Raw genomic sequence first — 23003 nt, 5'->3', positions numbered from 1 at the left:
GCCAGGGATGTGCCTTTAGACTTAGATGTGCATGTGGCAAGGAGGCTGCAGAAGGGTCTGATCAGTCTCTCTTCCAATAATGTCCCCAACCAGCCCCTGTATGCCATGGTGTTCCTGGAGTCTTAGGTCAATGAGACCAGGTACTCCCGAGGAGATAGCCACAGTGGTGCTGGCAGCAGGAATTCAGGGAACAGCCCCCTTCACCCTCCCTTCTCCTCCCATCCCATCCAGCTCCTTCCCAGCTAGCCACCCACAACCCCACCATGAGCCTCAGAATTGCTAAAAGGACATCAGACCATACTACACATCATTAGATCTCAATGAAGAATACCTCTAATTGGCCTGTCTCTTTGCAAGTAACTTTATTTTTATTTACAACAGAATTGGTGGCTTTATTCCTCCATCTTTAGGGACATTTGGGATCAGCAGCTAGATGGAAAGTCTGAAGTGAAGTCAAACTCATTCTGCCCCAGCCACAGCTCCGGAAGCTCATTGGCTCGGTCCAACCCCAGTTCCACCACCAGCGACATCAGCACCTCCTCATCCACTGGGTCTGAATCGATGATAGCAGGGCTCTGGGCACCAGCAGAAGGAGAGAGTGATCCCGCCCCTCCCGCCGCCTGAGCCCCCAAGTCCCAGTTTTGCAGGGGCCCTGCCTCCCCGGGTTGGCCCGGAGTGGCGGCGGCCATCCCATGATACTGGCTATTAAGTTTCTGCAGCTGCATACTGGCCAGCAAGTGAGGGGCAGGGTTCAGGTTGAAGGATGGGGATTTAGCGGGAGGGGTGGCAGGAGGAGAGCCTACTGGCGATCCCGAGGGACTAGTGGGAGCCTCACTGGCCTTGTTTCCATTTGAGGCTACCCCAGGGTAGTGCAGAATGGCCACTGCTTTGCGATCTTTCACTGCAAGGTTAGAGTAGGCCATGGCGCTCATCTCTTGGTTGGCATCCTAGAAGACAGAGAAAAGCACACCACAGTAACCCTGCTCCTGGCTTGTCCTTCACCATTCAGCAGATTTAGAAGGCTCCTACCTGCACTTCATTTGGGGCTAGAGGTGGAGAGGTAGCAAGAGGACCCCCTTGAAAATTAGGCTCCCAGCTCAAGCATGCTTTTGCTGCCATGGCTCTGAGTACTGAGGCCAGACCCCAGTTCTAGTCCTGGAGCACCTGACATCATAAGTGCGTTCACTGCTTTCAGCTCCTTCCCCATAGCCTCCACTTCACCATCCTAAAAATCGCACCGCTTGTCCCTCTTCTCAGCCTCACTTTAATCTCTTCAACAGAGTGGTTTTGCTCCAGTTCGATTTCTCTGCTCCCTTTCCTGCCATCTTTCGACACCCCTAGTAGATACTATCCAACCACATTTAGGCAGAAGCTGTTCTCATTCTCCCCAGAGATAGCCCTGTTGTCTCCTCTCTGCTCAAGGACACTGGGTAACACACCTAGGAGGGCCTGGCCCATGACCCTAGAAGATTTGTCTTTCCCTGCCTCATCTGTAAAATGTCAAAAATTACCTCCTTCACAGGTGAGGTGCCACCCTTGACATCAAGTGCAGGCCTCGAAGTTGTTGGCATTTCAGAGTCTTGGCAGAAGTTGGATAAATTGTCAGAAGATGATGCTGCCAGCTGGAGCTCTTGTGCTGCAAGTGAGGAAAAAGTGGTGGTAAGGGCAAAAGGCTTCACTGACCAACAAGGTACTAGCAAAGCCCGAAACAGGGCAATGCCACACAACTACGAGGCAAGGATGGTGACCGGGTTACAGCCAAAACTAGAGATCACCTGAGCACAGGGAGGAGACCAAGCTGGAACTTTTGCCTGAGGTAGGAAAAGTGCTTGATTTGGCCAGGTGCCCAGGCAGCCACCTACCCATATCACCAAGATGGGACACCCTGCTTTCTCATGCGAGGGACTTCACAGTCCCAAGTTGTATGTGTGGGGGTGAGGGTGGCACTGTTCCTGGTTTGGAGGACAGAAATGTCCTTGAGTAAGCAACATATTGTCTCAATGGGCTACTAGCATCCGGACTGGAGAGTTGGGGCCTCCACTGGGACTGGGAGAATGTGGGAAGAAGTCAGAGCAAGGAAGACCTAGAAAGCTAGAGGTTGCAGCACAGGGAAGGAACAAGTCCCCAGTGCAAATGTCATGAAGCTCCAAAGCATAGCCTTGGGCATGCCTGTGAGAAGCCAGGCTGATCAGCGTGGTCTGGGGGCTCTGAGGCAGCTGGAGCCAGAGAGAAGCTAGGAATGTCTCACTTTCCTCCATGTCTCAAGCCCCCTCCAAAACAGCCCCAGCATTGGGCTTTCCTAGGATGCCTGCCGCGGAAACCTGAGCCCAGCCATTCCCAACTATAGTGACAAGTGAGGCACAGAGATTCAATGGCTTTTTAGTCAAGTAGCAGCAGTTCTGGGAGCAGGATCTAGCACCCCTATGCCCATATGCCTCATCTGACCACTGGCTAGGTAATCATACCTAGCTGGATTGAAATAGCATCTAAAGAAGTGATTCCCTGGCTCAAGTGCCAAAGCGTAAGGGAACAAGAGCAAAAGAATACCCCCCAAACCAGAAAATAAACAAACCTCTGAAAATCTCCACTTATTTTCCTAGACACCTGTTTACAAATAAGAAAAAATGTCCCATAGCCAGGCACAGCAGCACCCTCCTGTAGTCTCCTTCACTCAGGAAGCTGAAGTGGGAGGATCACTTGAGCCTCGGAGTTTGATACTAGCCTGGGCAACATAGTGGGGCGCTCTCTCTCTCTCTCTTTTAAAGCCCCATATATTCTAGCCTTCATGATAAATTAGAGATGTAGAATTTCATATTTATAAATACCTCTTGGTTCAAAGAGTCTTGAGGACCTTAAAAAGCGTCTCTAATCTTTCCAAGGAGGCTAGAATTCTCCATGACACTCTCCACCCCCCAGTGGTTAAGAATCTGCTCAGACACTTCTAGAAAGTGGCCACTTACTATCTCTCCGTATCGTCTTTGCATTGCTTACTTGGGTGGATGGGGGCCGGAGGGAGAAAAAATAGAGAAACGGGTAAACATTTTTTTAAAACATGAGGAAAATATATCAGCTGCTGGGTCCCGCGTCATTGCTTGATTGAAGCCCTGCTCCTTCTCTGAGGCAACCTTAGAAAAATATTTCAAAAGCAAGTGATCACCAGACAAGAAGTCTAACATATGTCGTCTTCAAGAGCCCTAGTACCATCAGTATCAGGCAATTTTCCTGTACTAAAAAAAATGTCTGGGGGCCCTGTCCATCTTTTCCCGATCCTATCCAGCCTTTCCTCTCCTTTATGCCGCCTGGTACCCGAATGTACAAAAGGAATAAAAAACAACAGGAGTAGCAGCAACAACAGCAAAACCAAAAGAGAAACATTAGGAAAAGAAAAAGAACGAGGAAAAACTATCTCTATTCTGCTATCAGTTCGTGCGGGAAGACCATTTTACCGCATCTCCCCCTTGAGGCTGGGAGCTCCCCCAGAAGAGACCCTGCGTCCATTCAGATCTTTAGCCTTCCATTACTGACCCACCACCCATCCTGACCCCCAGCCTGAGTCTGTGCTTCATAGGCGCTCAGTAAGTTGTTGAATGCGTCTGAAGAGGCAATCGCATTTCGATCGGCATCCCTGGCTCTGCTTCCCCGGTTTTCTGTCCTCCTTCACCAACCTCTAGTCCGTTCGAGGGCAAAACTTGGCAACGTGGAAATGTCCCAGCCCGCTCTCCAAGCCGGGAGCTGACCACTGCGAAACGGGCTGCGAGAGGCGGCTGGGAAACCTAGAGCAACAAGTGCCTCCCCGCCGGCTGGTGCCTCGCGGCCCCCCAGCCACCGGTTCCCAGTCCCGCCGCCCGCTCTTCGCTTCAGGCGTTCCCTTGGGCAGGCAGCCCCCCTCCCGCCTAGACAGGGGTGGGAAGGGGAGAGGAAAACCAGAAGGGAGAGGCAGGTGGGGGCCTCATCTTTAACCTGTTGGGGGACCAAAAGTTAAAATGGCACCAACCGGTTGGTTCCATCTCGATTGCTATTTTCTCACTCAGAAGGAGAAATTTAAAAATCCAAACAGCACTGCGGCTTGGCTTGGACGCGTTCTAACCAGACCAGTCAGTTTCGCCACCTGAAAACTAAAGGCCGGTTGTTTGCGGACAGCTCGGCTGCCCTCCTCGCCGCATCCCAGATGGAACCTCGGAACCGGGGGCAGCCGGGAGCATCCCTGCACGGCGGGCGCGAGCACCCAGGCCACCGGAGCACTGAGCGTCCGTTCCCCCAAGTGCTGGATCAGGAACCGATCGAAGAGACAGGATGGACAGGCGGGAAGGGGCGCGGGGTGTCGGCCTCGGCGAGTCCGGGGGCCCGCTGCGTTTCCGCGAGCGGGGGCGCACTCCGGCGCCGGCGGCAGCCACTCCCGCGCCTCATCAACACTTAGCGCCTGCTGAGCATCCGACACGGCCGCAGGCTGAGCCTACTCGCTAGCCAAGCCGCCTGCGGTCAGTGCTAAAACCCCACTACGAGAAGAGTGAGAGAGCCTCGGAGAGGTGCAGTAACTTGCCCAAGGTCACAGCGCTAGAAAGTGACGGAGCCGGGATTCGCAGCCAGGTCTCTCTGACTCCAAGTCCGGAGGTCTGCGAGGCAGGGACTCGGCGCGCGGCTCAGCCGCCAGCATTTATAGGGAGAGGGGTGTGCGCGTGGGTGTGTGTGTGTGGGCGTGTGTCGGGGGAGGGGAGAGCTGAGGTCGACTGGGCAGCAGAGGCAAGTTGCCCAAATTCGCTAACTTCCATCCCGCAATTAACGCTGAACTCGGCCCGAAAAGCCCCTTTTGCCTCCATTCCCCGAAGGAAACCTGAGCTTTGTGCAGCTCCGGAGCCGGAGCTTCCAGATGCGGTCCGGGCGATTAGGAAAGTCGGTGGAAGCCAAGCTGGAGAAAGCGCGGGGAGAAAAGGTTCTGCCATCTCCCTGGGAGAAGCGGGCGCCTGGCCCGGCTGGCCGGCAGGCGGGCGCGCTGGCTAGCGAACCGGCGCGCTGGCTGGCGGGCGGCAGCGGCGGCCCCTCGCCCCCAGCAGAGCAGCTTTCCAACAGAAAACAAGTCTCCCCAGAACCCTCCGGCCCGCCTGGCGGCCACCCGCTCCCCACACAGCTCCCCACACCCGCTACACGGGAGTCCTCGGCCCCGCCGCCCAGCCCGGCACCCAGCCCGGCGGCCCGGCTTACCTCTGCGAAGCCGCCTGCCCTGGAGAGAGGGAAGCGCGGAGCTCGGTGAGCCGCAGGAGAGGCGGCGGAGCCCCCAGCCCCTGGCACGCACGCCGCCGCCACCGCCGCCGCGAGCCGGTCGCGCTCAGCGCCCGCGGCCGCGCCGGTGGCCACCCGACCCCGGGGCGCCTGGGAAAAGCCCGCACCGCGCCTCGCCGCGCCGCGCCGCGCCGCCGCTGCACCGCACAGCGCCGCGCCAAGCAGCTCCGGCCTTAGCCGGTGCCCTCCCGCCCGCCCGCCCGCGGCTTCGGCGCCGGACTCCGCGGCGGTGGCGGTGGCGGCCACCGCGCTCCCTTCCCGGCGCTGGGGACCCGGCTCTCAAGCCCCCATTGCAGCCCGGAGAGCCCTGACGCACACGCACACGGCAGCAGACTGGCCTTGGCTAGGAATCCCAGGAAGGACAGACCCTTTTTTTCCCTTTTTTTTTTTCTCCCCCCAATTTCCACGTCTTTATAACCGGCATAGGGCATTATTAGCACATGTCCTGGCTCTTGGGCGAGTTGGTGGCAAAATCTGAACTGGATACTCACGGAGAGCCCGCGCGGGTGTTGTGCAGTCCTCTTCTTTCTCCGTCCTCACCGGGAACTGCCCCTCGCCGGCGGGCTACAGGAGGGCAGCCGGGCAGAGCGAGCTTCCTCTCGGCAGCTCAGCAGTGCCCTTTCTGCAGTTGTGCCGCCGGGAACATTTTTATAGCAGCGGCTGGCGTGTGTGGCCCTTTAAAGGCGCTCGAGCTGGTGCAGTCACCACGGATCGTGTGAAAGCGAAGGGCCGGCTGGGGAACGGAGTCCACGCGGCCCCGCGGGTCCTGCAGCCCTGTGGACCGTCTACGGCTCTCGGGTTGGGGCTGGGGAGTCCGGGCTGTGCGCACCCCTCGCCCAGAGCCCTGGCCGGTGCCCGGCTTCTAAAGCTGTCGGGGGCCAGGGCCCGGGACACCGGCTCTCCCCACCGACCTGCGTGGACTTGCCCAATAAATTCCACTTAGTAATTTCACTGAGGCAAAGGAGAGCCGCTAGTGTCTGTTTTCTGACCTAAATCTAGTGGGGAGCCACAGCGGGCTTCAGGGGTTTTGGGAGAGAGCTGTGGGCTCAAGGAGTGACCTGGAATAGAGGTCTAAGGCACACGGGACGGGGCATGGTCGTTAGTTTTCTACGGGGCTTTCTTGGAGCCTGTCTGCCTTTTGGGGGGGGGCTGTACTATCTCATTCGTTTAACAGCTGAGGCTGGGGGTTCCTTTTCCTCTTAAAGTTGCCAGATTCTGCGCAGAGTCGCATGGAGGGCCTATATGGCAGTGGTGGCTCTCCTTGAAGTCCTGAGCTGGGGTTGGGTTGGAGGGTTTCTGTTCTGTGGTCATCCAGAGCAGGAAGCTGGCAAGATGCGACGCGGAGAAATGCTACTCTCCCGGACCGTGGGGCTAGGTGCAGCTCACGAGGCTCACTGAAAAACCAACAGCCGGCAACGGGGTACGAAGAGCTTGCCCCAGAGTTCGCGGAGATTCCTTCTGCCTTCCTACGATGCCAGGTTCTTTTATTATGATTATATAATCATTCGCGTCTAGCAAGAATAACATTTTGCATTTGGAGTTTGTCTTCCTTGGATAGAGATATTGTCCTACAAATCCTTACTGGAAAGAGGTCTGGGTCTTCTCCCTCATCTCAATTCGTGTTCTTTGTGGCCAAGAAATTCCCACCTTACCTCTTACGGGAAGGTCATCAGGATTACCTCTCTATTACCGCCCCCTCGCCACCGCTGCACTTTTTCTGCTTCCTTTCAGCAACAACTACTCAGTTTACACTGTTTATAAAACCTGCTCTTTAAGAAAAGGTCCTGAAGTTAAAAAAAAAAAAAAAAAAGCAGGTGGGTTGAGGGGGAGAGGGAATGTCACGAAGTCATTTTCCCTATGTATGTGTTTTGTCTTCTTAATTGGATTTGAATACCTGTAGGTCTCTTTTTCTTTTCTTTTTCATTTTTCAGTAGCGCCAAGTGCCCTGCATTTGCTCGTCTAACAAAGTTCTGTTTGTTGACGGACTGACCAGCTTACAGACACAAAGATGGGAAGCAAACGGAGAGACGGATCAAGGCCCTTCCTCGGCATCTGGAGGAAGATTGGACGAGTGCCTTGGTCGCTAGTTAAACCCATTCCCCAGCCCCTAAAGCTGCCTTGCAGGGCCCCAGTCTTTTCACCTACCCTGTCCCAACACAAACCCCGGTAGCAGCCACACCACACACATCTTCGCTGCACTTTCTCACTTTGCTTGCAAGATTGTGGGCCCTGCCTAGTCTCCCTCTGATAAAAGACGGGACCTGTTGGCTCCCTAAAGTCTTACTGCAAACCTCGTGTGAAATACACCCTCAAGTCCTCTTGGTGTTTGCCTGGGATGAAAAAAAAAATGTTTCTGCGAAAACTAAGTGTTGGAGGATGAGCGACTCTAGCCTTTCGTATAGCGCGTTAGTATTTTGAACCACTGACCCAACCTCCCTGTCAGTCTTGGCTTGGCTCCGGAGTGGGTCTGGCAACAGCAGCAGCGTCTCCGCTGCAGGCTCCGGATCCGGGAGGTGTGGATCCGCCCTCCATCTATTGGATGGCTCCCAGGCCAATTGTTAGAAAGAGGCATGTGTTCATCTCGGCTTCTGGACTGTCTCTGGAGCAGTTGCTCAACAGCCAGCCCCCTCCCCCAACCGGACCATTGAAGGGCAGAAAAAGGAGCGCCCTCCGCCACATTTCTCAGTGCCCACTTGCCAGTAAGGGCCTCCCCACTGGTGACTTCCTGTCATCTCCACTGCTTATTCTGGGGAGCAGGAAAGAGAGAGGCTTCAAGCACTCGGCTTTGGAGCACAAAAGCTACCCCTTTGCTTTTTGGGGAGATGGGAGAGGAGGTTAGTTGAAGAGGATGAGAGGGAGCAAAGGAGACATTTGCATTTCTCGGCAAAAATGCTCTGATAACTGACTTCCCCGTTGGCTCCAAAAGAGCTCAGAGCTCTCCGCTAAACTCTTATCTTCAACTTAGCAACTAGACCGCGAGCTTGCGAAGCGGGGAGAGGACAGGGATGGTCACCCACGGAGAACCTCTGTGCGCCAGCACTGGGCCTGACATGTTCCCCATCCATCGTGTCATTTAATTCCCAGTACAGTCCTTTGAGGTAGTTTTTACTAAAGATGAAACAGAGCCTCGGGGAATTGCCCAAATTCACAAAGCCACGTGGCTGGGTGTTTGAATCCGGGTCCGGCTGGCTGCAAAGTTTTTACCCTCGGCCCTAATTCCCGCTGCCTGGGAGGGTAAGGAAGCTGTCTAGAGTGCAGGCTCAGGGGTCAGTCGGCCTGGGTTTAAATTCCTACTTTGCCATTTCTTAGCAGCGAGGCCTTAGACCACTGGCTTCATGCTTTGGGCTTCAGTTTTCCCATCTGTGAAATGGAGATAACAATGGTACCTACTTTGTGCGGGTTGCTTACCCTGGTTGGTGCCCGCAGTGTAGTGAATGGCCAGTAAATGCTGTTATTGTACTGGGCCTTCTAATTATTTTCCTTTTGCCTCCCATCCCTGCCTCAGTTCACACACTTCAGGTTCAGTAATACTTGCTGACTGATTAATTTAAAAACCAGACTGAGAGGGGATGAAGAAGGTCTATAAACTCAGGAAGGAGAGAGAGAGAGAAAAAAAATGCAGATTTCTTCTTAAAATCCCACCCTCCAGAATCAAGGACTGCCTGAAGCCATATGACAGGAGTAAATTTGGGACCAAAAAAAGGTGACCACTTTTTACAGGTCAGCCTATAAACTTACAGAGCGGTCTCCAGAAACATATATTCAATATGTGTGTAGAAAAAACTTAAAAAGCGACTGGGCACGGTGGCTCACGCCTGTAATCCCAGCACTTTGGGAGGCTGAGGCAGGCGGATCACGAGGTCAGGAGATCCTGGCCAACATGGTGAAACCCCATTTCTATTTTTTAAAAAATACAAAAATTAGTCTGGCATGGTGGCAGGTGCCTGTAGTCCCAGCCACTGGGGAAGCTGAGGCAGGAGAATCGCTTGAACTCTGGAGGCGGGAGGCGAAGGTTGCAGTGAGCCGAGATCGTGCCGCTGCACTCAAGTATGGTGACAGAGTGAGACTCCATCACAAAAAAAGAAAAAAAAATGAGAAAAAACTTAAAAAGCACGTTTTTATTCAAGAATATTTACAGCAGAATTGTTTATAATAGTGAAAAATGAAACGGAACCTAAATGTCTATGGAAGTGTCCCTTGGTACCTTGACACTAAAAAAAAAAAAAATCTGATTTTGAAAACTCTTATTCATAGGAAACTGTTCATAACAAAATATGAAATTAAAAAATGCTGGGTACAAAGTTGCATAAATATGATGCCAAGCTGCAAAGGGCACAAAGGGAACAAAATTAAATACGCACTATGTTTCCAATTGTGTATGAATATGTACAGAAAGCAATGGTCAGGCAAATACTGAAATGATAACAGTGCCAGTAGAGTGGTAGGATTTGAGCGATATTTTTCTGTTTTCCCCATATTATGCAATATTATTCTTATAAGTAAATATGAATTTTTTCTTTTTTCTTTTTTTCTTTGCTACCAGTTTAGCCCTTTGAAGGAGTAAATATGAGTTTATAGTTAATAAACGTCATAAACATTGTATTCCCGCTTTAAAAAAATATATGTGCATAGAAAAAATATCCATAACCTCACCACTGAATTATAATCAATGTTAACACCAAAAATTGTTAGCAGTGATTATAATTGAGTGGTGGGATTACGGATAATATTTTTCTTTTACTTTTCTTTATTTTTCTGCAATATGATTATATTACTTTCTGACAATTAAAACAGCTTCATAATTTAAAAAGTTCATAATCGGTAAGATCCCACTTGGGTTAAGAGTATGAATGTAAATTGAAAAAATGAGAAAGAAGTATACTAAAAAATTAACAGTTTTTATATTAGGTGGTAAGGAATTATGGGTAATTTCCTCTCTATTTTCTGTAATTTACTTTTATTATTTTTACAATTAAAATAAAATGTACCTAAAAATAACATATACAATATGATCCCACTTTTGTCAAAAACCAATATGTATATAGAAAAAGATAATAAACTACTCCAAAATGTGGTAGTCTCTGGGTGGTGAGGTTATGAGTGATTTTTGTTTTCTCCTTCATATGTGATTTCTTCATATTCCAAATTTTCTACAATCATCATGTACTTTTAGTTATGAAAAAAGTATAAGGCACTTTGGTACTGAAGTTTTTATGGAAAAAAGAGCATGTCTGGGATTTGCTTTAAAACATTCCAGTTGGGGGTGGGGGGAAGTGGATGGGGGATATAGATTAAATAAGATAATAATTGTTGAAGATGGCTTCATTACAATGTGTTTTTTTGTTTTGTTTTGTTTTGTTTGAGACAGGGTCTCTCTCTAGCACCCAGGCTGGAGTGCAATGGCATGATCTTGGCTCACTGCAACCTCCGCCTCCTGGGCTCAAAGGATTCTCCCACCTCAGCCTCCAGAATAGCTGGGACTACAGATTCGTGCCACCATGCCCAGCTAATTTTTTGTATTTTTGAAGTTTTTGTATTTTTTTTGTAGAGATGGGGTTTTGTCATGTTGCCCTGGTCTCAAACTCCTCAGTTCAAGTGATCTGCCTGGCTCTGCCTCCCAAAGTGCTGGGATTACAAGCGTGAGCCACCACATCTAGCCAATATTATGTTCTTTACTCATGTATATGTTTTAAAATTTCCATAATAAATCTTTTTTACAACCATTTTTCACATACATTATCTCTTTTAATCTTATGCTATGTGTGGTCAGTTATCTCCATTTTATAGAAAATTGAGAATCAAAGAGGTGAAGTCACTTGCCCTGTAACACAACTGGGAAGCAAGAATGGGTCGCCATACTCCAATTGCAATTCCAAGAGCCCACGGCTCTTCTACATATCCCAGTTGCTGCTGCTCTTTAAAATAATTAAAAATAATTAACATTTTGTCTGATTATAAATGTAATTGTTCACTGCACAGAATTTACAAATAACAGAAAAGCACTAGGAGGAAAGCATAATAATCAACCCAACTGCATCTTAGTTCACCCTCTGGTGTCTGGCCGGGCAGACTTCATCTCAGTTGCCTCGTACTTCAGAGGTATTGTGTGCTGCAAACATCTTCTCAGTAAGAGTAGTTAGTCTTTCCTGATGGGCTATCTAGTGAAGCTGCAACTCTTTGGGGGCCCTGTCATGTGTGGGGTCCCGAGAGATGGTGGGTCCTAACTGCCCCCACCTGCGCACCCCCTTCCCACCCGCATTATTTCCCAGTGTCCCCTTTAGATACTTCAGCCTGGACCACAGTTCTCCTTCCCTATATCTCTCCTTTCCTGATACAGTCATAAGGAATAGAAATCCATTAGGGGAAGTCCTGGTGGCCTTTTTTCCCTCTTGCTGCATGTGGAGACTCTGCCCAGAAGCCCCCTTAGAATCCTGGGAGTCTGCAACCACTCTGAGTATGCCTGTGCCTCCATTTCCCCATCTGGAAGATGCTAGTGAGAATAGCAGACGGGTCGGCCTTTGCCAGGGAGTGATGAGCTAACGTCTGTAGCGCTTTCCAGCCCCTCGAAGCAAGGTGCTGGAGCCTTCCCGGCTCTGCTCCTGCCCCTGCCAGCCTGAGTGAGCCTGGGCCTGGCCGCCCCACGTGGAGGGAGCGGCCGCATTCCTCTGACCCAGGCCAGCAGGCTTGGACAGGCACTCATTTTCACTTCTATGTCTAAAAAAAAGGAAGAAGAAGAAAAGAAGAGAAGATGAAGAAGAGGGGGAACAAGATCAGTTACTAGGGGAATGGGCCTGGAGAAATAGAAAATTGAGAAGAGAGCAGAGCGATCACAGGGTATCCTCGGGCACCCCAATCAGCTTCATAGATTCTAGCCCTGGTTTCCTGTTTATACATGGGGTGGAGGAAGTTTGGAAAGGGCCAAGAATTGGGTCTAGTTGAATTGATTCCCTACTTGATTTCCTGTTATTTATGCATAACGAAAAAACCGCAAATATACAGACAGATCAGGCCACCCTGACTCTTGAATCCTTAGGGGCCATCTTCACAGCTCTGCTCACTCCAGCCTTCAGGGATATCATTTCAGTGTATGCCCCTTCTCTGTGCCCCCTTCTAGCATTCAACTTCATAAGAACCCTAGCTAGTCAACGCTGTCATCCCCATTTTAGGGAGAAAAGCACAGAGAGGCACAGAGAGGGGAAACAAGCCCAAGATGGCACAATGGGTAAGTGGCAGAGCTGGGATTCACAGCCAGGTCTGACTCACTCCTGAGGCCAAACACCCACTAGGTTAATTGCTCCCCTGTTATCTGTGTCTGTGCTTTCTTTTAGAATGGATGCTTCACCATACCCATTGCAGTAAATGGTCAACACATATGGCCAGAACTGATGCGTGGCCCAGGTCTAGGGAGACGTCTTGAGGGAGGTTTCCAGTTAGGGGCTGGGGCAGTAATCTCCAGGGATGAGGTGCAGGTGGGAGATGGCAGCAGCAAAGATGACTCTGAAAACTGTTACCCAGGGAGAAGCCCGGGGTTCAAAGGCAGGGAGGGAGAGAGGTGCCGGTGTAGAGGAGAAAGAGAAGCAGCAGGCAGGCCTGGCCCTGGGCTGTTCGGGTGTCAGCAGTGAGGCTGGAGGCCTTGGAAAGGTGTGAGGCTTTGTGGGGGAAGAGAAACTCTGCTTTAAGCATGTTTAGTTTAAGCTGTTGGCAGAACATCCAAGTGGAAATAGCTCACACACAGCCAGGAATATAGGACTGGAAAGAAAGTGAGGTTGTGTCAAAAAGAGCAATCGGCAGGATGACTTTCGGCCAAACTGTGGGGAACTTTCCCCTGCCTCTCTCCTCGGCACAAACAGGGGCTTTCTCCTCAAAAGGCCTGGGGGATGCTGGCTTTTCACTGCAGCCATCCCTCTGCCCTCTCCAGCCCCTCCAGCCCAGCACAATCATGGACACGTGCTTCAAATCTCTAAAGGGCAGTGTGAGAGGATCTCAGTCCATAAATTTCCCCATGCCAGGGAGTGACAGGGGCCTCATCTCACATTGCTAAATACATTTTGGCTAGGCCTCAAGCATGCCAGGCCTTCCCTGGTTTCACTTTAGCTTCTAGAACACGAGCCTTTGGGGTCTTGTTTGCTCTCCTTTTTTAGCCACATGCCATTGTCAGGCCAGCACAGTGTCCCCCAGCTTACTTTATCCTTAAAAAGGTGAGACCACTTCAGTCTGGCCCTGCTCCCTCCAGCAACAAGCTGAAACTGCTTCCTTGGCCTAAGCCCTGAGAGATTTGGCAGCCCTTTGCCCTGAGTCTCATCTCCATGTTAGGGGCACTTCCCTGGACTCCCCTTTCTTGGGGCCCAGCCCTCCTATCCTCCCATTCCCATCTCAGCTGAGGCCTCACACTTCCATTCATCCATGGATCCCACTTTGCCCTCAATCAGAGTCTCCACTGGCATGGAGAAGTCTCCCGGCTTGGACCAATGGCCTCTATTGCCTCTCTTGGCCCTTAACTTCTGGGCTGGGGGGCTGGCCTGGACAAACATGGCTGAGTGACCGTGGTCAAGAGTCATTTCGCATGCACAACTTGGAGGATTGGAAAGGTTTCCACGGATCCCCACAGCCACAGAGACTTGTCCCCTTGGGACAAGATCAGAGCTGGAGATGGATTAAGGATCTGGGGTACATCAGGGGGCCAGGGCGCCAACTCTGCCACCAGACAAGCAGAGAGGACCACAGGCCTGGTTACCCAAGGTAACGCTTTCCTGCCTAGATGCAGGGAGAGTGCTTCAGCTAGCACCTATAGTCTCCTTGTACTAATTACAAAAAGGTGCCTCCTCTGGGAGGAGCCATAAGAACCAAGTGCTGCTTCCTCTGGGCTTTGCACAACCCTTACCCCTGGGCCCATGGCTTTGCAAGAGGAACACAAGCTGAATTTCAGGGCACAACCTGCACAAACAGACTTCGAGGCCTTGCAAAGAGATGAGTCTGGGTCAACATATGGCTTTCTTAGGTTCCTGCAGTGGCCTAGCACCCTTGAGTATACCACCTCAAGGGAGTATTCCTCCTACTAGCTCTGAATAATAACATCAGTGGGAATGGTCGCTGAACACTTACTAGGTGACAGATCCTCTCTGTTCTTAGTGCTCCGGACTTATTCTCTCATTAAATCCTCCAACAACCTCAGATGTTAAGTCAGTACTATTATTACCTCATCCCTATTTTACTGAAAGTGAAATTAAAGCACAGATATATTAGGCAGCTTGACAAGGTTATACACCTTGTATGTTTTGGGCCAAGAATCTTAGCCAGGCTGACTGGCCCCAGAGCCTCTGCTGGTGACCACGGGGCCTCACTGTCCCCTAAGTAACGCCCGTTGCCAGTAGGGACCTACCCCTTATAGTTCATAAAGGCCTTTCCCATCCATGAGCAAAGTCAATTATCGCACACCTTCCTCACTCCTTAGAATGTTGTCACTGTTACTATCAGGTCTTCCCTGATTGGTTTTTTTTTTTTTTTCCTGAGGCAGAGTGTTGCTCTGTCGCCCAGGCTGGAGTACAGTGGTGCAATCTCAGCTCAATGCAACCTCTTCTTCCTGGGTTCCAGTGATTCCCCTGCCTCAGCCTCCCAAGTAGCTGGGATTATAGGTACGCATCACCAGGCCCAGCTAATTTTTTGTATTTTTAGTAGAGACAGTGTTTCACCATGTTGGACAGGCTGGGTCTTGAACTCCTGACCTCAAGTGATCCGCCTGCCTTGGCCTCCCAAAGTGCTAGGATTACAGGCAGGAGCCACGGTGCCCAGCTCCTGATCACATTTTATAGACAAAGTAAGGAGGCTTGGAGAGGTGACATGGATGGCCTTGCTGAGGTCAAATAGCCAGGAAATGAGGATGCTGCCATTTGAATCCGTTCTTCCCAGTTCAATCTTTCTTTCCCCACTCTGATTGTGTACCCCACCTCCCTGCCGTCAGGTTCTCACCCTTCCTCAAAACTGAATGCCAGAGCTGGTAGGGACTGGAGAGATGACCTCATTCGAACTTGTCACTCACTGTACAGAAGAGAAAGTTAGTGCTGTATTGATACCTGGTTGGACTGGAGTCAGAGGAAAAAAGACAGACCTGAGCAGAAAGAAATGTACTCAATGCAGAGAGACAAGAGAACCAATGAGAGGGAGAGAAAGATAATGATGGGGGGTAGGGTGGAAAGAAAGAATACGCAGATGCCTGGGAAGAAAACAAGGTAGGGAAAAGAAATCAAATGAGAAAGAAAAAGGCCCAAAGTGGGGTGAAGGCATAAGTGACCAGCCATCTGGAAGCAGCACTGAACTCGGTGGGGGCGTGTGTTTGTGAAGCAGGGGAGCTGGACCAACAGGTGTGAGGGCCCAGCTGCAGCCAGCCAGGAACTGTCCAGGCCCAACGCCCAACCGGAAAGAAGGCATGGCTCCCAAAAGAGACCTCTCAAGGGAGATTTCGGCTGCAGGAATACGGGAGGAAGCTGCCCTCTCCTAGAGGCAGGGTAGACCCTCGGCAGGTCCAAGGTGAGGGAGCTTGCCTCTGAGCAGCTCCTGGGGTACTGGGGGAGGAAGGTTCCCATGGCCTCTCTTTGGGCTTTTCTTGCATTTTTTTCAAGCCTCTCTCAAGTGTGACCTTTGGGGTCTGGAATATGGATGATGCTCTGCTGTGTTTGAATCTCAGGCTGCCTCATCCTGGCCTTGAATGGTCCGAGGGGATTAGTAAATGCCAATTCGTGCTACCAACAGCTGAAACCCAATAGGAATAGGTAGGGAGAGGAAAAGGGCTGCCAGACCCAACTGGCCACTCTCCATCTCAGCTCCAGGTGTGGTCTAGTCTGATAGTGAGAGCACGGGGCTCTGTCGTCAAACTGACCTTTGTTCAAGTCCTGAAGTTGCCACTTCCTAGCTTTGTCTTTGGGCGAGTAACTTTGGCTCTTTGGGCCTCAGTTGCCTTACATGTTGGGTAGGGGAAAATAAGAATGCCTATGTCATGAGGCTGTGCCAGGGTGGAATGACATAATGTCTATGGCTATAAACTCCTTTCTTAAATTGCATTTTAGCTTTTGGGGTACATGTGAAGAACATGCAAGATTGTTGCATAGGTACACACATGGCAGCATGATTTGCCGCCTTCTTCCCCATCACCTATATCTGGCATCTCTCCCCATGCTAGCTCTCTCCAACCTCCCACCCCCCACTGTCCCTCCCCTATTTCACCCGACAGACCTCAGTGTGTGATGCTCCCCTCCCTGTGTCCATGTGTTCTCATTGTTCAACACCCACCTATGAGTGAGAATATGTGGTGTTTGATTTTCCGTTCTTCTGTCAGTTTGCTGAGAATGATGGTTTCCAGGTTCATCCATGTCCCTACAAAGGACACGAACTCGTTGTTTTTGATGGCTGCATAATATTCCATGGTGTACATGTGCCACATTTTCCCTGTCCAGTCTATCATCGATGGTCATTTGGGTTGGTTCCAGATCTTTGCTATTGTAAACAGTGCATGCATGAACATTTGTGTGCATGTGTCCTTATAGTAGAACAATTTATAATCCTTTTGATATATACCCAGTAATGGGATTACTGGTTATGCCATAAACTCTTAAGTGCTGTACACATGTGAGTAATTACTCTTCCCTGACCCCTCTTCCCTCCTGCTTGGGGGACGGAGTCAGCCTTTCAATCTGAGTCCAGTTCCAAGCCTGACGTTACCTCTTTGGCCCTGTTTTCCTCATTGTCAAGTATGACTGTGTGGGAAGTAAGACCTCCCTGACCCACTGGGGTAGGCTAGAGCTGGCTATTCTTTCTACACAGTTTTTCATTCAGGCCACAAATGTGAGCTGAGCCTCTACATGGCCCTTCTTCAGTCACCAAGGCCTCAGAGGGACCAAGGCACCACCTTGACCCTCAAGGAGTTCCCAATATAGTGTGGGAGATAGAAAAGTACACATTAAAATGAAGTGGGAGATAGGAGGTGACATCTGAGCTGAGGATCAGCATTCCCGAGGTATTGAGAACAGCATGGGCAAAGGTGCTGATGGGAGCTAGGAAACAGCACAGGATGGGGTCTGTGAGGCTGCAGGAGCCAGACTTGGATGCCACGTTAAGAAATTCAGCCTTTAAAAAAAAAAAAAAAAGAAAAGAAATTCAGCCTTTATATTGTGATCACTAAAGGTGATGTGGGCAGATAAATATGGAGCCTAGTACAGTCAGTTACTCAGTAAAGCATGCTCATTGCCTTTACTTTCTCTCTCCACCTTCCGTCCCCACCAGTAAGCAAGCGAGCCAGCCCTAGGCTCCCTGGAGGGCTCCCAAGTCTCTGCCCTGAACATGACCCATAAGAGTTCTTGAGCTCCATGTTTCCCTGCACATTTTCCCAAACTCAGTAAATGACATCTCTGTTCACCCAGTTTCTCAGGCCAAAACCCTTGCTTTCATCTTTTTCTTTCTCTGTCCCGCTAGATGCAACTAATTAGCAAATTCGGTCGGCTGTTTTTGAAATATAGCCAGAGGCCAAATGCAGTGGCTCACTTCTATAATCCCAATACTTAAGGAGGCTGAGGCAGGAGGATTACTCAAGGCCAGGAATTGGAGACCAGCCTGGTCAATGTAGCGAGATCCAGGCTGTAAAACATAAAAATAAAAGAATCAGCAAGACACAGTGGCTCTTGCCTGTAGTCCTAGCTACTCAGGAGGCTGAGGCAAAGGAATCACTTGAGCTGAAGAGTTCAAGGTTGCAGTGAGCTATGGTCATACCACTGCATCACAGCCTGAGTGACAGAGAGAGACCCTGTCTCTAAAAAATTTTTTTAAAAAGTGCAGCCAAAATCCAAGCCACTCCTCACCACCTCCATAGCCACCACCCTGGGCTGTGTCACTCTCATCTCTTCCTTGTAGTCACCCTCCGACTGGTCCCTTTGCTCTGCAGCCTCTGGCTCCTGTTCCCTGCACAGCAGCCAGAGGGGACCTGTCCTCTGCTCAGGAGTCTCAATGGCTCTCCATCCCATGCAGGGTAAAAGGCAAAGTCCTTACAGTGGCCCATGTCACCTGAGGCTTCCTACTTCTCTACACTCATTTCCTCTTACTTTACCCTCGTTCCCTCAGCTTCGTGCACATTGGCCTCGCCATTTCTTGGATATGACAAGGCAGTTCCTGTCTCAGACTCTGCATTTGCTGTTCCTTCTGCCTGGGACACTCTTTCCCTGATGGCCACCTGGCTAACTATTCAGGTTTTTGCTCACTGTCACCTCCTCAAATGGGCCTTCCCTGGGCACCCCCTCTAAAATAGCAGCCCTGTACCACTCAACTTTTATCTTGTTTGATTTTCTCCATAGTACTTACCACTGCTTGCCATGTTGTCTTTATTCTCTGACTTTCCAACTACAGTGAACACTTCATAAGAGCAGGGATTTCGTTTTTTGAGACAGGATCTTGCTCTATCGCCCAGGCTGCAGTGCAGGGGCATGCTCATGGCTCACCACAGCCTGACCTCCTGGGCTTAAGCGATTCTCCCACCTCAGCCTCTCAAGTAGCTGGGACTATAGATACGTGTCACCATACCCGGCTAATATCTTTTAAATTTTTTTGTAGAGATGGGTCTTGCTATGTTGCCCAGGCTGGTCTTGAATTCCTGGGCTCAAACGATTCTCCTGCGTCGATCTCCCAAAATGCTGGGATTACAGGCATGAGCTACTGCACCCTGTAGCCTTTTAAGCCTCCAGTAACCCCAGGATAGTGCTATGGGGCTAACTGGTGGACGCCTTTGGAGGAAGCATCCCAGTCTAGCAGGAAAGCTGGAGAGTAGTGAGTGATGCCTACCAGCCTGGGAGTGTAATGACCCAGAGAGGATGGCCACAGCGTGGAGGGGAGGAAGGGCAGATGAAAAGTGCTAGATGCAGGGCATCAGTAGGCCCTAGGAAATGGCAGTACCCATCCACTTTCCCCACCAGTCTACAGCTGGGATTTTGTGGTTTCTCTTCAGCCTGTCTCCTTTCACAAACAGACGTGCACATTAGTACCACTTGCCAGCTCACCCCTCATTCCCACCCTTATTCTGCCTTTATCTTCACTTTCAGCTTATGCAAAACCATGCCCTCCATGCTGCCCACAGACTGATTTCCAACAGGGAATTTCAAAAGGCTTTTAGGTGGCTTTTGGGAGAAGATACATTAGGATTGCACCGTATGTCTAGAGCTAGCCTGAGCCCCTGGGAAAATTAGGACGGGCTCATAGTCACTGCTATTTATTTAGTTCCTCGCAGCATTTACTGAGGTCCTACTACATGCCTGTCATGAGAGTGCTGGACCTGAAGAGATGGGAAAGGTCAATGAGTTTATCAAAGAGACAGATAACTAAATAATAACTTACTATTAAGGATCTAAAAACACACCCAATCTCACTAATGAAACAAAAAAATGAAAATTCAAACAATGAGATATTTTTACTTTTTAGGTGAGCAAAGATAAAGTTGTAGGGCGGGTATGGGGGCAGTCACATTCACACAGCTTTAGTGTGACTGCGAATTGGGACAATCCTTCTGGGAATCAAAACCCATCATCTCTTTTGTCTGTTTTAGGTTCCATGCCCTTTGTTGGATGGTTAGGGCATGTAACCTAAAACGAAGGAGATGATGTTCCAGTTCTACAAACGTGTCATAAGGAAATAATGCAACAAATGTGCAAGGGCATAGGTAAGAGGATCTTCACTGCAATTTTTTTTAGGTGAATTTCACACAATAGAAAATTAAGTTTTACCCAATGCAAAGAAAAGATAAGTGTTTGAGGTGATGGAAGTTCAACTTTTATATATCAATTAAAACATAAAAAAGTAAATTAACAATTTTGAAGTGAACAATTCAGTGGCATTTGGTACATTCACAATGTTGTGTAATCACCAGTGCTGTTTCCAAAACATTTTTATTACTCCAAAACAAAACCTGTAGCCTTTAAACAGTTACTCCCAATTTCCCCCTCTGCCCGGGTGCTGGTAACAACCAATGTGCTCTCTGTCTTTATAAATTTGTTTATTCTGAGGGTTTCATGTAAATAGAACCATACAATATGTGACCTTTTATGTCTGGCTTCTTTCACTTAGCGTAATGTTTCTGAGTGCTGTATCAAGTATCAGTGCTTCATTCCTTTTTAAGACTGAATAATATCCCCTTGTATGCATATGTCACTATTGGTTTATCCGTTCATCCATTCATGGGCATTTATTTGGATATTGTGGCATTTATTTCACTACCTTTGGCTATTGTGAATAGTGCTGGGATGAACATTCATATACAAATACAAATGTTTCACTTGCTGAGCAGCCACCAAACTGTTTCCCACTGCAGCTATACCATTTTACATTTCCACACCAATGCACAAGGATTCTAGTTTTTGTACATCCTCATCAACACTTGTTATTTTCTGTCTTTGATTACAGCAATCCAAATAGGTATAAACTGACAAATGGTTGTGGTTTCGATTTGCAGTTCCCAAACGACTAATGATGCTGAGCATCTTTTTGTGAGCTTGTTGGTCATTTGTATATCTTCTTTGCAGAAATGTCTTGTTATGTTCTTTGCCTTTTGTTTGAGACAGGGTCTTACTCTGATGCCCAGGTTGGAGTGCAGTGGCGTGATCATAGCTCAGTATAGCCTTGACCTCCTAGGCTCAAGTGATCCTCCTGGCTCAGCCTCCTGAGTAGCTGGGACTACAGGTGCAGGTAACCAAGCCTGGCTAATTTTTTCATTTTTTGTAGAGAAAGGGTCTGGCTATGTTGACCAGGCTGATCTTGAAATCCTGGGCTGAAGGGATCCTCCCACCTTGGCCTCCTGAAGTGCTGGCCTCTTTCGCTTTCTTGATAATGTTCTCTGCAGCAAAAAAGTTTTTAACTTTGATGAAGTCTAATTTATCTATTTACTTTTTTTTTTTTTTTTTTTTTGAGACAGAGTCGCACTCTGCTGCCCACGCTGGAGTGCAGTGGCATGATCTTGGCTCACTGCAACCTCTGCCTCCCAGGTTCAAGCCATTCTCCTGCCTCAGTCTCCCGAGTAGCTGGGATTACAAGTGTGGACCACCATGCCCGGCGAATTTTTTAGGTTGACCAGCCTGGTCTCGAACTCCTGAATTCAGGTGATCCACCTCAACCTTCCAAAGTGCTGGGATTACAGGTGTGAGCTACCACGCCTGGCAGTCTAATTTATCTATTTCTCCTTTTGTTGCTTGTGCTTTTGGTGTCATAGCTAAGAATCCATTGCTGAATCCAAGGTCACAATTTATCCCCATGTTTTCTTCTAAGCATTTTATAGTTTTATCTCGTACACTTAGGTCTTTGATCCCCTTTGAACTCATTTTTGTGTATAGTATGAGATAGAGTTTCAACTTCATTCTTTTGCATGTTGAAATCCAATTGTCTCAGCACCATTTGTTGAAGAGGCTGCTTTTTCCCCATTTAACTGACTTGACATCTCTGTCCAAAATCAATTGGCCATAGATATATTTCTGGACTTTCAATTCTGTTCCATTGTACCTATATGTCTGTACTTATGCCAGTAACACACTGTTTTGATTACTATAGCTTTGTGGTAGGTTTTGAAATTGGGACTCATGAGTCCTCCAACGTTGTTCTTTTTTGAGATATTTTTGCTATTTGGGGTCTCTTGATACTCCATACGAATTTCAGGATGGATTTTTCTGTGTCTGCAAAAAAGTCTTTGGGATTTTCATAGGAATTGCATTCAATCTGTAGATCGCTTTGAGTAGTATTGACATCATACAATATTAAGTCTTCCAATCTATGAACACAGATGTTTTTCATTTATCTGTGTCTTCTTTAATTTCTCTCAGCAACATTTTATAGTTTTCAGTGTACAAGTTTTTTGCCTCCTTGGCTAAGTTTATTCCTAAACATTTTATTCTTTTGGATGTTACTGTAAATAGAATTGTTTTCTTAATTTCCTTTTCGGATTATTCATTATTGATGTATAGAAACACAACTGATTTTTGTTTGTTAACCTTGTACCCAGCTACTTTGCTGAATTCATTTATTAGCTCTAGTGGTTGTTGTTGTTGTGCAGTGTTTTTATTTGTAAGGAAAATTGAGAAAATTCTGAATGTTGAGCAATAGGGGACAGGTTAAACAAGTTTTGAAGCATCCATATAATAGGACCATTTAAAGCATCAGATGTGCCTTACTTTTTGGTATGTCTGGTATATATCATCATGGAAGATGAATAAAGTAGTTGTTTCTACATTGATATGGAAAGCTGTCCATGGCATATAATTAAGTGAAAGAAAAATCAGGTTCCAGAACAGTTTCATTTCATTTACAAAAAAGTCAAATTGTCATATATGCATAATGTTAGCTACATTGAGACAAGGATCATTACATAGATGTAATCCTAGTGCCTGGCATGCTACATGGCACATAGTAAGTGCTCAATAATATTTATGGACCAAATGAAAAAAAGTCTGGAAAGAAAAACACTAAATTGCTAATAGTGGTTATCACTGAAGTATAGGGATATGAGGAAACCATTTTCTGTATTGAAAGTTTTTACCTGAAGCATATATTGGGGGAAAATATTTCCATTACACACACACACACACACACACACACACACACACACACAAACACACACACACACACACAAACACACACACACACACACATTCTCTTACCAAGTGAGTGGTGAGGAGAAAGGCACTGTGGGCCAAAGGAGGAAGGTGCCAGGAGGC

At 48.6% G+C, this 23003-nt stretch overlaps 1 protein-coding gene across 12 annotated transcripts; it reads right to left on the bottom strand.

The window, feature by feature from the left end:
• Positions 1-337: 337 nt before the first annotated feature.
• On the bottom strand, positions 338-5926 carry CITED1 (Cbp/p300 interacting transactivator with Glu/Asp rich carboxy-terminal domain 1). Of its 12 annotated transcripts, none has more exons than XM_032270139.1 (5): positions 5769-5853; positions 5200-5218; positions 3995-4115; positions 1512-1636; positions 338-947 (listed from the first exon to the last, which is right to left on the bottom strand). In XM_032270139.1, exons 3-5 carry the CDS (start codon positions 4005-4007, stop codon positions 423-425), a joined length of 663 nt encoding a protein of 220 aa, XP_032126030.1. In that variant the 5' UTR covers positions 4008-4115; positions 5200-5218; positions 5769-5853; the 3' UTR covers positions 338-422. The 12 variants fall into 12 exon arrangements, with proteins under 12 accessions (XP_032126030.1, XP_032126028.1, XP_032126029.1 ...); XM_032270137.1 differs by lacking the exon at positions 5769-5853 and adding an exon at positions 5594-5693; XM_032270138.1 differs by lacking the exon at positions 5769-5853 and adding an exon at positions 5600-5693.
• Between the last annotated feature and the right edge of the window lie 17077 nt (positions 5927-23003).

Source organism: Sapajus apella, unplaced genomic scaffold, assembly GCF_009761245.1.
Source record: "Sapajus apella isolate SASKATOON/1434 unplaced genomic scaffold, GSC_monkey_1.0 scaffold204, whole genome shotgun sequence".
In the NCBI taxonomy this organism is placed as follows: domain Eukaryota; kingdom Metazoa; phylum Chordata; class Mammalia; order Primates; family Cebidae; genus Sapajus; species Sapajus apella.
Note: the sequence above shows the minus strand (reverse complement) of the source record. Positions and strands in the feature narration are given on the sequence as shown.

Excerpts from the sequence above, each read along its gene's own strand:
- CITED1 (XM_032270139.1), bottom strand. Across the intron at positions 948-1,511 it reads GCACCTCACCTGTGAAGGAG|GATGCCAACCAAGAGATGAG; the intron begins GTAATTTTTGAC and ends TCTGTCTTCTAG.